This window comes from Boleophthalmus pectinirostris, unplaced genomic scaffold (assembly GCF_026225935.1).
Source record: "Boleophthalmus pectinirostris isolate CB_2022bp ecotype Guang Dong unplaced genomic scaffold, ASM2622593v1 HiC_scaffold_22, whole genome shotgun sequence".
NCBI classification, from domain to species: domain Eukaryota; kingdom Metazoa; phylum Chordata; class Actinopteri; order Gobiiformes; family Gobiidae; genus Boleophthalmus; species Boleophthalmus pectinirostris.
This window is the reverse complement of record NW_026571190.1, coordinates 17,190,333-17,209,237: the sequence shown is the minus strand read 5'-3', so window position 1 is coordinate 17,209,237 and position 18,905 is coordinate 17,190,333. Positions and strand designations below refer to the sequence as shown.

The following is an 18,905-nucleotide window of genomic DNA, read 5'->3' as shown; positions in this document are numbered from 1 at the left end:
AATTTTATAAAATATCTGATGTTATTATTCTGTAGGGTTGGCATTATATATATATATATATATATATATATATATATATATATATATATATATATATATATATATATATATATATATATATATATATATATATATATATATATATATATATATATATATATATATATATATATATATATATATATATATATATATATATATATATATATATATATATATATATATATATATATATATATATATATATATATATATATATATATATATATATATATATATATATATATATATATATATATATATATATATATATATATATATATATATATATATATATATATATATATATATATATATATATATATATATATATATATATATATATATATATATATATATATATATTGACAGTATATGTAACATATACATGGGCCATATGGACATAGATACTTGCCCGTATAAAGAGAAGTGCAGGTTCAGCACTTTGCGTTTAAAACAGGACCCATGTAAATTTTCAACTGTCACTAAATGAAGCTGTCAGAGGCAATAGAAAACAGTGCTATCATCTTGTGTGTTTTCTCTCTGGGTGATGTTCTTTTTGTCAACAGATTTGTTTGTCTTGTAATTATTTTCCATGTAAAAAAAAACAAAAAACAAAACAATTTTCCATTGTGTCTCAGTCTGTTGCTGGTCGGTTAGTTTGTCTGAGAGAAAATTTAAAGGTGCACTATGTAACATTTCTGGTACAGGGCCTGCACCTGACCCCATGAATACATTTTTTATTGCTTTGCTTTACAGTATGTAATATGTGCAGCATTTTTATTGCTCCAAAATACCTTAAGAAACATGAATACTTTATGTCTGGCAGCTTGCCCTCCACAGATCTGCACCTACCTGGCCTGTAACCTGACCTGCCTGTCATGCAGATGGTTAAGTCTAATGCCATACTGTGAAACAATCCAGTCAAAACAATAGCATATCCACACCAGTCAGGTGTCAGAAAAGTAGCATAAAACAGCTTTTACAGTACAATGATCTGGTGATATCATATTAGCCTCACCCAATTAATCAAACATTATCTTACAGCCCAAAGATCCCCACTAGAATTACCTGTTGGAATTAATGAATATCGCTGAGGTGTCTTTTCCTGTCTGGTTATAGAGACAATTGGGACATAGTGATCTCACTGCTTTGCCATCCCAGCTGTCTCACCAGTTTGTCTGCATTCTTCCCAACAGTTCTGCTTTTGTTTTGTGTCTGTTGTTTTTGTCCCACAATCTCCAGACTACAGGGACATCACTCTCTTACCTTGGAGACAGCCTTCACATTTAGCCTTAATATGATACACCCAGCATAATAGTATTGCTGTGCTCTACAGCATGTGCATCATGGTAATTCAGTTGCCTTGCATAAGGACACAATGACAGTGTGCTCACCAGGACTAAACTGCCAGCGTTCTGACTGTAAAACTGTCTACCACCCGAGGCACTGTCACGCCCATGGGGTTCACACATAATCAAATCTATGGCTTTCTTGATTAGTGTATTTATTTTACCTTTCGGGTTGGGATTGTTTGCTACTGAAGCCGTGGTTTTAGACTCTTTAGCTAAACTGTGAGAGTAAGCACAGAGAAAGCCATTATTAGAGCAAATAAACAGCAGGATATTAAGGAGTGGGCTTGTTGTAATCCTTTACCAGGCAACCGATAAGGCAAAGAGCTCAGGGACTGTTGTATTTCCTCCATTGGGAACATAGAAGAAGACATGTTTGTGAGTGATGTTTCATATGAACAGAATCTAAGAGTGGTATCTTTTTAATGGCATTGATCTAAAGCAGTACAGTGGATGTCATTTGACACTCTTTGGGGATGTGCTTGCGAAATGGCTGAAAGCGTAAAGCAGGATGACTTGCAAAAATAACTGTATCGTGGTAAATGAACTGTAAATGTGAAACAGGAAACCGTCTACTCATATTTTAACATGTGATTATAGATTATTGTGACTTCATCCCCCAAACTTGTCTTTTTTACAACATTTGTTGAATAAGTAGTTAAATATTTGCTTTGTTTATTGAGTTTTAATGAGGTTGAATGATAGTACTATAAGTAAAAATGAGATTAAATTAAATAAATAAATGTGAGAAACCTAGGTAATATGTTATTTTGGCAGTTTTCCCCAAGAAAAAAAGTAATAATAATAATGTAATTGATAAATTAGAAAGGGACAATGAACTCTATAGAAAGTTGTTTCCTTTTGGGAGAAAGGAAATGGTGACTCAATAAGACCAGTGACAGTCAGTGGACTTGTGGTTGTTGAGGTCATAAATAGGCAAATACTCACATTTTGTAAGAACTGTATTATGTAGGAGTTAAGTTACAGGAAAAGGCAATTTTCATCATACCAGAAAATCCTGTAAGACTTGGTAATGTATAACTAAGAAGAGAAAGAAACAACCTGTTAAATCGATTTCTTGAACAATGGCACAAAAAGTAATAAAAATGTGTTATTGACCAGAATTTGTCTTCATCTACTATATTGACTAATATAAGACCACATGTTATAATAAAAAAATAAATAAAAAATTGGTTTGTGTTAAAATGTCAATCTAGTCTAAAGAGTATAATTGTGGTGTCAAATTGGTATTGAGTATTGGACCTTTCCCTTAATATTGAAATTGAAATTTTACTTGGCAAATTCAAAGTAATATCCCTCTTGGCTCATTGATTCTGCACAAATCTGCAACATTTTTAGTCCCTTTTATATTTAATATTTTTCCCTCATAAGCAGCCATATTTGTTTTGATACAGACGGGCCATGTGTCTCCGACCCGTAATTGACTAATGCACCTGTCAGTCACTCCATCAGAATTTGGAGATTCACCACTTTCCAAACTTACATGTTTTAAAGTATTGAAGTGTGTATTCTAGATCCCAGGCAAGACACCACATAAAGAATTATTGATTGTTTGATTGATTGATTGATTGTTTGTTAATAATGTGCACTATGCACCATAGACAGCCTGTTCTTTTATTGAGAAGAAACATGCTGTGAACATGTCTGAATTAATGACTGCACAACATACAACTTGGCGCCTTCTGTAATTGGCTTTATTAGATTCATGGTCATTACATTTCCTCCAAGTCTGTCTGTCTATATGAGGCTCTGGGACTTGCATTGTATGAGTTTATATTCTCTTGGATGGACAGCCAAAAGCATGTAGTGTTTGATGCATAATATACAAGCCTTTTATCTCCATTCAAAACAACACTTGGTCCATTAGAGACTTGGATTGGAAATCTTTGTCCTGATGAAAGCTCAACAGAAAGGGCTTGATTGTTGTGGTTCTTAGGAGTGGGGCAGGGGTGACGGGGTGAGTGTCACAGATGGGGCAGTGTGACCCATGACCCTTTTGAGTCTGTGGTCATCTGTGTGACCTCATGTCACATCATAAGAAAATATCATCTGAGCCAAAAAAAAAAAAAAAACTATATCAAACTTTTCACCCCAGGTACCACCAAAGAAAAGATTTGGCTACCATCAGATCTAAATGAAGTACCTTACATAAAATGACCATCCCACGTCTAGTCTAGGGTTGATCCGAAGTAGGACAAAAAAGTGGATACAGTTGTCCCTCGCTAAATTTAGGTTCACCTGTCGCAGTCTTGCTGTGCTGCTTTGCGGATTTTTTTTGTGCAATTTTGCATGCTTTTTTTTTTTTTAACAGCGTAGAAACGCGTATTGCGTATTACGGGCGAGTAGTAATTACACACAGGTGGGTGAAGACTAAACCAGGTTTAAACCAGGACTAATTTTGGACTTAAGAGAAAGAACCCCGAGCAGGGTGTCCGCAAAGCACGATTAGGCAATTGCCGCACTTACCTTCATGTGGTGCAGAGCTCTCCGTCAGTCCTTTGTCCTACAGTCATCTCCAAGCCATCCTGACAGTGAGTTCTGGTTTAGTCCTGGTTTACTCCTGTTTTAGTCCTAGTTCAGTCCTGTTTACTCCTCCTCTTCAGTCCTGGAATCAGTCCTAGGTTAGTCCTGGGTTAGCCCTGGTTTAGTCTTGGTTCAGTCCGTGGCATATGCAGCAGATAAATTTGATATAATCTCGGGTTAACGGGCAGGTGTGGTGCTGTACCTTCTGCGCGGGTGCGGCGCTGTACCTTCTGCGCGGGTGCGGCGCTGTACCTTCTGCGCGGGTGCGGCGCTGTACCTTCTGCGCGGGTGCGGTGCTGTACCTACTGCGCAGGTGTGGTGTTGTACTGTGCAGGTGCGGGTCTCCAAAAATGCACCCGTGCAGGACTCTGCACTGTTGGGCTCCATTATGGAATAAATGAATCTTCGGTTCGTTACATAAAGAAGGACGACAGCAGGAATAACTTTTAAGAAGGATCCAAAAAGGGTTGTAACTGCCCTGTCTGAGAAAAGTGTATATAGTGTGTGGTGAGGAGTTTTACAGCCTTAAAATAGATATAATAATTGTAAAATATAAAGTTAACTACTTTGCGGATTTCACCTATCGCGGGTTATTTTCAGAACGTAACCCTGCGATAAACGAGGGACCACTGTACAAATGAATTAGGTTAAACCCATAAACTGAAGAGGTGTCCATTGTCCAAGAACCACTGGAAAGAGCCTTTATACCACCAGAGGTACATGTACCACAGCTTGAGAAACACTGGTATTAGTGGAGGGTATGCCATCGGTTTGATTCACCTGTAAAATTCCACAATATGTCTCAAACTAACAGTTCATCCCATACAGCATTTTAGGCAAGCCATTATGAAGACAACAAGAAAAGTTAGATACGTACAAGGAAAAGATACCACAATGATTTGATCAACTTAAATATTACATTAGATAGTACTTTTTTGACAATGCTAATGGAGACTGTGGTGGTCCCTCATAGTCTAAAAATAAGATCAACAAAAGTATTGTATATGATCCAATGTAAATGGTGTGTCATTGTAAGTCAGTATCTGCAAAAAAAAATTTTTTCCAAACTTGTGCCTCTGAATTAAAACTCCTGTTGTTGTCTGTAAAAGTTTGAGGTTTGTTTTAGTTAAAGAAAGTCTCCGTGTCTCTAAGTGCAGTTCACAGTAGGGCAGCTTATTAGCACTCTCCGGAGTCTTTACTGTTCACCCAAAGCCAGTTCTGAGCCTGCACTAATCCTGAACTTTGCATAACTGAAAATGTTTTACATAATTTTGTGTGCTAAATTCAAACCTGAAGGTGTTTGTTCCTGTTGAAAATATTGCCTTAAATGGTTTTATAGCAGCTGGAGGTCCTGACTTTTATTGTTTACTAAAGAACGTGATTAAATGTCACAGAGGAACTAACTTGCTAAATTGTACTGCAAAAATAGCATTATAAAACACACTTCTAAAATAGCATTAGAAATCTAAGTAAATCATTAATTATAATTGTTATATATAGTTGCAACATCCATTTATGCATTGTAGTATATTTTCTGAATCTGTATTCTAGCCCAGTGATTCTCAAATCTTTTTACATTTAATACCACTCAAGTTTGTTTGCCTTCTAAAACTAAAACATCTGAACATCTAAAAACATCTAAAACAGAACTGCATTGTGACAGTGGTTCTAACAAAACAAATAACATAGAAGGAGGCAAAAAATGGGAAAATCAACAAATCTGCTTTAACATGTTTGTGAATATATTTTTATTGTACAAGTTAGCACATGAAAACTGGATTAGTCCATTGCTACAGCTGATGTTGTAACATACAGGTTTCCATGTACTGTATGCGACCATACAGTTACAGTTGGCATCACCTTTAATTGGTCTCAACTCAACCTCCTGATTTGTGAATATTTTAGCATGCTTTGTGGGAGGTATATATGGCCTGTCAGCAGGTGGTGTAAGCTTCCGGCTTCTAATCACGTTGTGTGTGTGTTAGTAGTGATTAGACTCCTGATTGCTCAAGGCTGATGTAGTGGTGTGAGAACATGTAAATACAGCCCACATAAATCATCCATATTCAGGCTATTGCTGTTTCCAAGAAATAGTTCTAATCGTGTGTCTGGTCGTGACTGTGAACTTGTAATGGGTTATTTTTGGTTTGTTTATTGATTGCTGTAAATTGCACAGTTTGTGTTCATTGTGAAGTCATAGCATTCTAAAGAGCCTATATTTAAAAACTAGGTTAAAGGGCACTGGGCAGTAAAGACTTCTATGGTGAGATTTGCATTTTATAATGTCAAAACGTATATGTTTTACTATTACATTTTTTCTCCCTATTGGGTCTGTCCGCAGTGAACTAAAACTGATGCAAAGTTCAGTGTCTCCCTAATTTGCAGAAATTAAGTTTAAGGTAATAATTATACCTGAAAAGACGTTATTATAGATATGTTTAATGCCATACTGCTGAACATTTTGTACAAAGTAATAGCATCTCTAAACTGGCAGTACTATACCAGCTCTTTAAGAAAAGTTACTTAGTGCATATTTACAATTCTGTTCTGATCTGTTTCAACCATCTGCTGCTTTAGTAACCACTTCTCCTCTTTCTTTATGCAGACGTCATCTGACTGCGATGACCAGCCAGCCCCCTAGCCATGCAGAGAGCGCTCAGTCCAAAACCAAAGCACCGCTCACTGTGTCCCCCAAGTTCCAGCTGCCCCGGCCCCCTTCCAAAGAAACCATCACCATCCGCTTCTCAGCCCAGAAGAAGGATGAAGAGGAGCAGGATGGAGAAATCTATATGACAAACACATCTACTACCTCAGCCCCTCAGAATGACTCAAACATAGTGACAGGTTTGGAGGTGAGCGAGGAGATGTTTGAAGATGCCTCTGAGGAGTTGTCACCAGGGGGCACTGTCAGTGCTGAAACAACTGGACTTTCAACAGAGTCTAAACAAAATCCTCCCACACTATCTCGTACAGAAAAAAACACCAGTTCATCGCCTTCAAAATCTCTGAGCTTTCCCTCAAGCGACAAACCATTCTTGAGCCTGGTCAAGTCACTATCTTCTGACGTTGAGTCTAAAGATGGCACCTCCTCTTCTTCTTCTTTTTCTTCTTCTTCAACAATCAGAAACAGACACTTAAAAAACCTGGTCAAATCCTTTTCCTCTGATACTTCATCCCAAGAGCAAGCTTCTTCTTCCACTTCCCGTCTTCCAGAATCTCGTCTTAATCTTCAGCTTTTCAAACAGTTCACTCAGTCGCGATTACCCACTGCCTCTCTGTCCACTGTAGGGGACTCTAAAACAGCCCCCACATCCCCCATGACCTCCCTCGAAAACCGTAGCTTCTTCAAAGTCGCAGAAGTAGAGGCACGAATCGAGGACACCAAACGTCGCCTTTCAGAGGTTATAGCCGAACCCCTCCAACTTTTGACGAAAATTATGGACGAAAAGAGTGTTGGCATAGGTACTGGCGGTATTTATCGTCCAAAACTTATCTCTTCTAGTGCCTCTGAACTCTCAAATATTTCTTCATTCAACGGTCAACTTGAAAGTAACAACAACTACTGTATCAAAGAAGAGGAGGGTGGGGAATGGGAAGCTGATAGTCCTAATGGTGAACACAACACTTTAGCCGAATCTCCAGTTTCATCATCTCGTGATGCTAAAAGTCCTAGTAAAACTTACCTCTCTATGTCCACTCTGGCGAAACAGGAAGATGAAGAATTTTGTATTTTAACAAATGAAGATTTTGAAACTTGCACGGACAGAGAGGGTGATGGGGGGGACCAAACTGATGAGACAAAAGTGCCCCAAAGCGGTAGCACTGAACCAGGAAGTGACGATGACTCTGAATATTTTGAACCAGCACAGAAAGTTCCATATTATACTTTAATTTTTCTGACGTTGCTGGTGTATGGGTACTTCATATTGCCTTGGCCCACGTATGTGGGGGGAATGCTGCTGGGGATTGGACTGGGTTTCCTTTTGGCCATTGGAGTGGTCTGGCTCTCAGGGCCGAAGTCATCCAGTGGTTATAGATCTTTCAAGCTGCGGAAGTTGGACATTAAACAACCAGACATTTACAAAGTAAGAATCATTTTTGAGCATTTAAAATGTTTATTTACAATAACTTTGTGTATAAAACATTTTAAAAGACTTAGCAGTTATATTCCTTACACAACATGAAATAAGACACAGAGAAGTTTGTTAGCTTAAAAGGGACAGTATTTAAGATCTGCCATTTTCAATACAATCCAGTGGATTGAAACCTAAAACTATGACTACTCTCTTTGTAAACCCCAACACCTACAGCATCATTAATCAGTGCTAGTGCAGCCTCTGCAGCTCAGTGACTGAATTCTGGAGGTTCTGAGCTTGAGAATGAGAAAATCTTGTATGTTTATTTAATTCACTGTATGTAAAACACTTTGGTTTAGTTGTTACTGTTGTTAAGCATCATACAATTTGAATTAATGCTATTTATATGTAGGTCAAGGCACTGGCAACCCAGGTTGTGACTCAAAAGACACAAAGAGAAAAGTATTAGTAAGCTTTATTGAATGAGTCATCTTTGGTGCTCACACCTCAGTAGAAGACATTACGATGAAGGGCATGACCGATTAGGTGACGTTCAGGAGATGTCTTCCCCCCGGTGCCTAGACACTGGAGGTGGTAGAGGTGAAGCTGAGGAGAGTGAAGAGGACGATGAGACGCAGATAGGATACAGTTATGGGGGTTTAAATTGGGCACACTGGGCGCTGATTGGACAGGAGGAGGTGCAGCAAGCAGCGGGGAGGAGCAATGGGAGTGAGGTGATGAAGGTTGAGAAGCGGTGAGATAGACTGGAGCACAGGTAGATCTTCCAGGCTGAATTCATGCTAGCTCCATTTTAGTTTATAATGTCCCTTATGTTGAGTGCTTTGTAAGAACTGCAGGATAGGAACCGTTTGTCAATATTTTCTGCAAATATCCCTAAGCATTCTGTTGACAAAGTCTCATGCATAATTAGATACATGCTATTTATCTTAATAATACTCAAATAAAAATTTCGTAAAAATTTAGATTTAAACCAAACTTTGCACATCTTTCCTAGGGGTGGATGAATGAGATCTCAAACTATGATCCAGAGACGTACCATGCTACCCTAACCCAGTCGGTGTATGTCCGTTTAGAGGGCTCCACCATTCGCTTGTCCAAACCCAACCACAACATCTCCAGGAGAGCCGCACACAATGACCTCAAACCTGATGTCAGCTTTGTCAGCCAGAAAATCTATGACCTCACCTATAGTAAAGTAAGGCCAATACTTTGTACTCTAGCTATAAAAGTAGAAATATTTGTGTGTAACAGTTTGATTTCTGATTCTACAGATACATTTAGTGCCTGAAGGCCTGGCCAGAAAGAGAATTTGGAACAAAAAATATCCCATATGTATTGAACTTGGAAAGCAGGATGACTTTATGTCCAGGACTGAAGGGGACAAGTGGGAGTCCCGTGAGGGGTCATTCCCAAAAGACAAAACAGACGGGACAGGAAGTGCAGCCCTGTCCCAAAGCGTGACTCTGTATCTGTTTGGACGAACGGGGCGAGAAAAGGAGGACTGGTTCCAGCGCTTTTTACAGGCCTCCAAGCACAAAGTCAATCTGAAGAAGTCTGCCAGTGCCATGGTCTTTAAAAGTATGTTATTGTTGTTGTTGTTGTCGTTGTTGTCTTTGTCGTTTCTTTTTGTAGGTCTGTGAGATTAATTGCAATTGAATCAACAAATCACCAATTTGCAGTTTCAGTACTTAAATAGATATCAATAGGTAAAATGTCCTGAAATCTCCTAGTAAACACTGCATAAAACTGACTCAGCCAATAGTTAAGATCTTTGCAATAATGCTCTGAAGTGTGTATTCTTGCATTAGTTTTGCAGTTTATCTTTCAGTTATCCGTCAAATAGCTCTAGGCTTTGTTTAAAAAGTGCACTCTGAACTGAATCCTGTTTTAAAGCATACATAACGATTTTGCCCTATTTTTATATTAATCAAGCTTGACTCACTAGCCAAACAAATAATTACTGTATAGTATTATCTAGATATTTTATGATCATGAGTGTGAATCGAGCATTTACCAGTGTTACATTTTGATTCTTGATTTACTGTACAAATTCTTCATGTCTCTTTGTTAAATGTAGCTGGGGGTGGTCACAGTCGTAGTGGTAGCCGCAGCAGTCTGGATGAGGGTCTGTTGACTCAGTCCAGGCCTAAAGACGGTTCCACATCGACAGCGGGCAATGCCAAACCCTCCCCTCTGCTCGACTACAGTGTGTACATGGCCAACCTCCTGCCAGACCAAGAGGCCTTCAGCCCCTCTGTCTGCTCCTCCCTCCAGAGCCCCATGAGCAGTCCAGGGGTAGACAAGAAGGTACAATATTGTCATTTTATATCATGCACTGTATGTTTACAAAAACAAAAGAGTTTTATGTGGTCAAAATCCAGCGGTGGAAAAAATACTGAGAATTTGGACAGTTATATACTTAAGTACTGCTGACAAATCCGTATTAAATGCCATTATAAAGTATGCATAAAAAATACCTGATTAGTAGCATTTTAGATCAGTCTGTTATACATAATTTGGCCAAACTGGCAGCCAGTGAGGTGCCTTTATGTGACATTATGTGTGGAGTGGGATGGTTGGTACTGCTGAGCTGTACTCCTATGACGTACAAATAGTATTGACTCTACTCCAAAAAAAAGTAAATAATTGGTTACTTTTCTCCTTTCTTAGACTATCCAGGTCTTTCAAATTCTGTAGAAATCTACTTTAAAGTTGTGCCCCTTATTCTAGAGTTATGATGTATGCTGATTTAGGCATTGAAATTATTTAAATATCTAGTTCTAAAATTGGGATTTTACTTTTGATTATTATTTGATTTTGGTCTGTAAAAAAGATGAATCCTGGAGTTTGCCCTTTTCACAAACCCTTCCATTAGTGACACACTCAACATTTTAATTACAATCTAGTTCAAGCATCAACATAGAGATATGGTGTTGGTGTAGTTAAGCAGACAAGTACACAGTGTGCCCTCAGGATAAAGAGAACAGCCTGTACCTGTGTGCTGTGGGGGACATGTATTTATTCATACACATGTACCACTAATGTTCCTCTGTGTTTAGCTCCTAAGCTCCAGCCCCTCCCCTCCGGAGCAGACCACAGGGGACGAGGAGGACCCAGTGGCCTGGCTCAACGCTGCCCTCGGACGCCTGTTCTGGGACTTCTTAAGGGAGCCGTACTGGGCTGACCTGGTCTCAAAGAAGATCCAGATGAAACTTAGTAAAATACGAGTGAGTTAATTCTTTAAATCATTGTTTCTCAAACTGTGGTATGTGGGCAGCTCTTCTGTTCAAGTGTTTTCCTAATTTAGAGACTATTATAGCTACATTTTTGCCCTCCTTTGAGAAATAACCTGGTTTTAACTACTGTGCTAATGGCATAGTCCTATTTTATACCTGGTTTACCCAAGTCTAGACCTGGGGTAGTATAGACCTGGTTTAAATCTGGTGGTTCTCCATCTGGTGGTACTCAAGTTTTATCTTAGTTTGTATTTGTGTGAATGTTCGAGAATCATCACTTTAAATATACCAGTATCTTTTAAATATTTTCTCATATGTTGATTTTTTTACTGCTACAGATGTTATTTTGAGGATTATTTTGACCATTCAAAAATTAGAACAGCAAATTCTTGAATTGTGTATTGCTATGGCATAGGTCCTCATCGCATCACTGATAACCCATAGACACTGAGGCAGTTAAGACCACGAAATAAAAGAACTTGTTTTTCATGATTTAAATGTTAGTATAGCTGCTTTACACAAGTTTAAATTCTTTGAATTATAATCTAGATTATTCATGGAGGGGCTAATGAATTATACCATCTTGTCATTTAGTTGCCTTACTTCATGAATGAGCTCACCCTGACAGAACTGGACATGGGCTCCTCCACTCCCAGAATCCTCAGCGGCTCCAAACCCTACATTGATTACAAAGGTAAAATCCAAGACCACACAAACCCTGAGCTTCCCCCTCATGCACTGGTCAGATGTTAGCTGTGTCCACATTAGAGATAAGAAAAATAAACATGTTATCAGGCAGTTCCTTGTGTTGTAATTTCAACTATATTAGTTGGCACATAGTGGATGGTTAGCTTTTATGTAATACAGATTAACAAATAACCACAATTTAAAATGAAAATGCTTTTACAAAGGCATAATTTTTACTTGGTCAGTAACTGAAACTATATCCTCATTTTCACTAAGTAGGGCCAAAATAAGATTTGCGCTCCATCAGGCTAGAAAATTACACACTTACTCCTACTGAGATTGCAACTCGGGGGTACTCCTGGGGATAGAGACATGTCTGAGAGTTAAGGGCTAAGATGCGTAGGCTGGAGCTGAAAATTAGATAATACTGCAATTTCTATTTTGGAGATATGAAAATATTGTTTATAATGAAAACAATTTATGATTAAATTAGACTGTACATGTTACAGTCTCTTCACTTTTGGATGATACTTGAATCTATACCAAGACATTCACCGGCATGGATTAATTAGCTTTTGGCATCGTCGTCGTCCCTGAGCACTCAAAAATGCTCAGTTCGCATTTTGCCCATTTTGTTGTATTACAGATAAAACACTAGACTTTTGTCAATATCGCCCACCCCTAAGATTAACTACATGTGCGCCTGTGACCTGCTTTACCCCCCTTAGAAAGCACGAAAGCCCATAAAAACAAATGTGATGTCCCATAGCTAGCCTAGAACAGTAGATGCATTGTTGTGTGGGGGGGTCAACTAACATGAGCTGGTTTGTGAACTTAAGCACATTAGGAGGTTATCTGTGGATTAGCCTGAACTATATTAGGTTTTGTGGGTTTGCTAAGAGTTGTGCTACTTCAACTACTTATAATCTACTCTTCTTTAGACTTTTATTGTGCCGTTTTTAACTCTTTTACATTCATTTGCCCACTCATAGTTGTATTTAGAGTGATTTGTGCATGTCTATCTTTATTCTCCTGCATTTAAGACATCATTGCTCTGATCAAGCCTGTTCTTTATTTGTTCTCCAATTTAATTTTATTTATCAGTGACAGACTTAGCATTCAGCGGCATTACTTACATTACCCAGATTTCCGACCCAGAACTCAGTGGATTTGTTTCTTTTAGTAAGTTGTTTTAGATGAATATTGCAATTTAAAATATCCAAAATATAACATCATGATAGATACTGTCATAGATACTATAAATATGTCTTCCTTTAAGAACAACCTTTATTGCTATTTTAAGAAATGTTAAATGTGCTTGAGGTTGCTGTTTTACACATGAATCACACATGTGCATTATGTGTTACTGCTGTTTTCTTTCCTCACTCACTCTGTGCTTTACTTCTTCAATGAGTCACAGTCTTGTTGCTACCACTCTCACATAGCGCCATAATGAGTGCAGGGATTGATTGCACCTCCAACTGTGACGGAAGCTGCATTTCCTGACACAGTTTCTTGAAAAAATACTTCTAAAGACCACAGTGAAATGCATACAAATTTTTTGCTGATATTGGAAGGTTTGAGAGCATCTATCTGCATTTTTTCCATAGCATTGAGGGGTACTGGTAAAAAGTCATGTAAAGAGGTACATCTATGTGATTGTTCGCAGCAGGTTTTTCACAAGGGAAATGCAGGTTTTTCACAAAAATGTAGTGGCTAATAATGATTAACAGATGCGTGTTGCCAGGTGTTTTAAAGTAAATGTATCCACTGTTAACTTAAAGGGATAGTTCGGGATTTTTTACATAAATCTGTATGGCATCCCCATGAGCAGTGTCCTGCATCCACACTGACTTGCCCCCGACAGCGTCCGGTGAGCCGAGTTCCTGGCCGTTTTCGGTGCTGACGGAAGTAGTCCGGCAAGTTGGCTGGGGACTGTATAATAAAGCGTTTTTCTTCTCAGAACAATATATGTGTTCAAAAGAGTGATACATTTGCATCACAAAACCATTGTCGCCTAAAAAGTCAGACCTCATAATCGCTTGGCACTATTTTCTTTCCGTTCGTATCACTGCGCATGGCCGCAATTTTGCAACAGACATTTATACGATAGGTAAATTTCATTAATGGGCTCATTTTATTGACAGGAATATTATGGACTACAGTGTAATTGAAATGGAAAAATAGTTATTAATAGCTAAAAAGTGAAATGCAGGTAAGATTTTTGTATTATTACATTATTGTGTAGCTGTATGGCTGTATTTTCCGTAACTCTACTTTGTAAAACAATTGGACTTGTGTTTCTGTGGCTGTAACATCAGGGCATCTTGGGCTCAGGCTAACTTTACCTCACCCTGCTGTTTCCTGGTATACCCATGCAGAGTGCACTGGATCAATGAAGCTTCCCCACTGAGAGCAGTCGTCTTTAAATGCATTTTCTGTTTTTCATAATCATTATCTAGTTTCATACTGTATTTTTCTTAAATATATTTTCTTCTTACCATTAAGTGCAGGGCATATGTCAGGGCATATCTTACAGGTTAGACTTACATTCCTGTGTGCCAAACCTTGAGCATTTCTTTGTTTTTTGTTTTTTTTTCCCCAACAATTTGTCCTTTTTTAGCTACAGTACACAAAGAAACTGCCCTATTAGCTGCAGCGCTTTTAATGTAATACTTCTCCAGTTAGGAACAGATTAAGTCCCTTGCCTGTCATTTACAGTTGTTAATAAGGTTTTGAGCTGTATGCCCTTAAACCCAGTGAGGTCAATGGAAGAGAAATATTTTTTCAAAATTTCCCTAAAATCATGTACCTCCTAGTGGTATGAAGGCAAAAATGGCAAGAAAAAAATGTGGGTCTATTTGGTTCTGTTTATGCCATCTAGATAATCAGGACTTTAAATGTAGTGTTGCCACTATACAAAACTTTCAAAATAGATAATGATACTATGGCATAGGGTCAATTCCTATTTTGATACTACTGTGTTAATATAAACAAACATGTTTTGTTTGTTTTTTTCTTTTTTTAGAATTCAATTTTCAACACCAAATAATAGTTGTTTACGGTAGACCACAAGGTAACATAAGGCCACTTCCTTCCTGTGGCTCAGAGAATAGACTTGATTTTTTTTTTTTTATTAATTTTTTTTTTATTCTGTTTGTTGTTCGTATTGTTGTATTGTTTTTTTCATGTCACTTTTGATTTTAATGTCACAATTGGGCTATACAGATAAACTTGCCTTGCCTATACAAATTCTAGTTAATCTCTTGATCATGTTCACTGTTCAAGAAAGGTTAGATATGGACTGATACTCAAGTTATCTCGTCTCTCAAAGCAAAATTAAACAGTGCAGCAATCACAGTTCCAACAAGGGAATTCTGATATCAGTACTAGGACTGAATTACTACACTTTCTTATTAATGTTATTATAGTTGAAATACCAAATCCACTATTCTGTTTGAAAAATGCCCTGTGTCCCTATGTCCCTGTGTGTGCAGGCCTGTGGTTTGATCTGGATGTTGCCTATAGCGGCTCCTTCCTGATGACCCTGGAAACCAAGATGAACCTGATTCGTTTGGGGAAAGAGGAGGAGACCCTGCGCTTTGGGGAGCAGGGCAAAGACGGGTAAGGCCCCCTGCTGATAAGACCCCTCTCCAGTGTTCCCTCTAAGGTGTGAACGTGCACGATTGCGCACTGCCCAGTTCAGCGCGCACATCAAATTCTTTGCAGCACATAAAATAAAATCTAACCTGAACTTATATAAACACACGCATGGAACAGTCAATTTGATTCAGGTTGCACATGTGAATGTACACACCCATTAGGAACAAGCCAAATACAAACGGATACATTTCGACTCCATTCGCTCACTTTCTTCAGAATGACCGTAGCAGTAGTGCACATCGCTGCTCAGAGCGGCAGGTCTGCACGAGCCAAAAGGAGTGCAGGGATTTAGTGTGTTTTCTCAGACACATGAAAAATTAGGGGGAACGTTGTCCATAATGCAACTGATTGTCAGAGAACACTAATTTCAAATCCCAATTGAATCATATTTCAATCATATTTATTTATTTATGGATAAATGCATTTTATAGTTGGCCTATTTTCTCTTGTCGAATAAACCTCAATGCTTTTAAGGTGAGTAAGACAAAAATGTAAATAAAAAGCACTAATCACTGTATAAACTTTCAGGTTAAAATATTATATTTGTCTGGGTTAGGCTCCACCTTCATAGTTTGAATTTGTGGGTTGAAACAAATGTGACTAGTTTTATGGTTCAATTCATAGTCATACAGTAAAACTCCTCCATCTTGTTTGCTATCTAGTCACATGCTCCTCACGTGCGACTCTCCATTTTCTCACCTGTGCTATTTGAAAATTTCCCCAAGTTGATTGGGGACTAAAGGTGAAATGAATGTATTAAGAGTATCTCTACTGAGCCAATTTTCTCACAATGTACCTGTCCTGCACTGTACAGCCTCACCATGTAAGATTTCAGCTGATTAATACAGTAGAAGAAAAACATTTTTGTCTCTCCACAGACCTGACTTGTAACTTTTCAGCTGTCCTGCTTTTCTCCATTGAGATATTTTTGCTTTGCCTGATATATAGTCTACGTAATAGACGAGCAGGTGCCATAGAAACCTACCAGAAATCCATGTGGTGCTTTTTTTTTTTTTTTTGTCTTTTTGAAACCTATATTTGTGAAAAACATTTTTCTAAGTTTCTCTTCATATCTCGGATACAATTTTTTTCTGTTATAGAACTATAAATAAACCAACATATTATTTGGTCCGAGTCTGAACCGTCTGTGGAAACATACTTTATGTGTTGATCTTACACTGACCCCTGGTGTCCAAACAGTATATTTTACACATTAAATCTTGACATGGGATGGGCATCTGGTGTAAAATCTTTGTGTCCAATATTATTAGAAGAGTTTGTGTATCAACACTTATATTGAGATTTGAGGTTTTGTTTTTTACTGGAGCAGTGTAGTTTCAAATCATTTTTACAAAGTAACTTTGCTCATATAGTGAATTACTTAGTAAAATTTTATATTTTTTCAATGTTCATTTGCATTATGTACTTTCTGCTATATATTACATTATGTATCCATATTTGTTCTTATGATGTTACCCTGGTCACATGACTATTTACCCCTGATGAACACAGGTTAGTGTTGAAATATATTCATTTTTGACACATCTTTTTAAATACCAAAAAGACACTTTCTTAGACATTTTTCAACACAGTTTATTTTTTAGTTCATCCTCATTGGCCGTAGAACAGTCTAAGGTACTCTCCTCTTCCTCTTCTTTCCATTGCTTCTTGAGCTTCTCGACAATCTGCCCCAGCCTCTCTATCTCCTGCTCCACCTACTTCTCATCCATTACATTTGTCAGTTGGAAGTGTTAGAGCACGGGTGTCAATCATGTGGCCCGGGGGCCAGATCCGGCCCTCCAAGACCTTTAATGTGGCCCTTGGCTGATTTTCTACTAAAAATATTTGAATTATATTTTCTATTAAAGTATTTGTAATTTTCTGCACTGCTTAGCATAGTGTCTCCAGTGTCTCTGTATGTGACCCCTCCCACCAGAGCAGCACAAATGAAGATTGTCTCTTTCCAAACGCTCTTAAAGGACGATCGTTTTGACTGTTGACCGTGACACCCTCATCAGAAAAAGTCAAAAATGCGAAAAGTGGAGCCGAGTGCAGGATTTTCTAAAAATTTTTTTACTTATTTCTATTTGCATACAAGTTAAAACATTGTGTTGAAATTGTATTTTTCTTAAAGTTTCAGGTTGTTCATGATATTATAATATTTTGTAAAAGAGTTCATCAATTAAAAAAGATTTCTGTAATAGATTTGTGCTTCTCTGCACAAATATTTGAACTTATTGCTATTTTTTTGGGGTATATATGACATGTGTTTTCTGATCCGGCCCCTTTGGGATCAAAGTAGGTTGGATACGGCCCCCTGAACAAAATGAGTTTGACACCCCTGTGTTAGAGTCTTGTCATTGCTATCTTCAGCAGCTCCTGGGTGCTTTCCATGTTGGTCATACATATATTTGTCTGTTTGTTGATTTTTTGGGCTGCCTTTGGTTTCTTCGATTTGTAGAAGCAATTGTGTCTTCTTGGTCTGGTTCTTCTGGTCAGTCCCCTCTATCTGCCTCCTGAGGGACTCCTTCTCTCCCCTCTCCTTCTCGATCTTCTTCTGGAGATCGGCATTCGTTTCTTTCAGTTGCTCAGTTGATCGATATGTAATTAAGCAAAAATACAGTGAAAACATGTATATAGATAAGTTCATTGTTCAAAAAATGGTTAAGGTTAAGTGTTTGTAAGGGGTAAAGTTCATTGTCCAACATTGGCTCAGGTTACTGCATGTGTAGCAGTCAGTTCATAGAGAGTAATATACAGGGGAGACAGGCGGTCATTAGTTTGGTCAATAGTTCTTATAGTTCTTTAATTCATTTTGTCTAAGTCTGTAGTAGAAGGACCATCCTTATAAATCTGAACTAAGACCTGAGCCACTGTTGCCTTTTTGCTCATACTCAGTATTTTTAATATGTTTGTTTTGTAACATATTTGACAATGTACTCTATATGACCATTGATTAAAACCTGATTGTACAATTATTTTATTTATTTATTCACATTTTATTTATTTTTGTTGTGAAATTTTGGAAAAATCCAGATGTATTTTGTAGTATTTTTTAAAAGACCTTTTTTATTTTTATTTTTTTTATTAAAGTTGAGGAAATTGTATATATCTTTGTATATATGTTATGGATGTATATTAAAGGGGGTTAGCCATTTACAGTATTGTATAGTTCTGGAAAAGTACTCTGCCCTCTTCCCCCACCCCCTCTCTCTCCCTCTCTTCTTGTCTTGTGTGATATGTATATTTTCCTCTCTGAAGTCTGCTCTACTTTCTGTCACAGTTTC

The 18,905-nt window shown here is 37.8% G+C and overlaps 1 protein-coding gene across 1 annotated transcript; it reads left to right on the top strand.

Moving 5' to 3' along the window:
* The first annotated feature begins 6,540 nt into the window (after positions 1-6,540).
* LOC110153810 (testis-expressed protein 2-like) lies at positions 6,541-16,608 on the top strand. Its single transcript, XM_055158724.1, has 7 exons — positions 6,541-8,020; positions 9,027-9,227; positions 9,304-9,610; positions 10,110-10,339; positions 11,092-11,259; positions 11,863-11,962; positions 15,453-16,608. Exons 1-7 carry the CDS (start codon positions 6,557-6,559, stop codon positions 15,581-15,583), a joined length of 2,601 nt encoding a protein of 866 aa, XP_055014699.1. The 5' UTR covers positions 6,541-6,556; the 3' UTR covers positions 15,584-16,608.
* Positions 16,609-18,905: the final 2,297 nt, after the last annotated feature.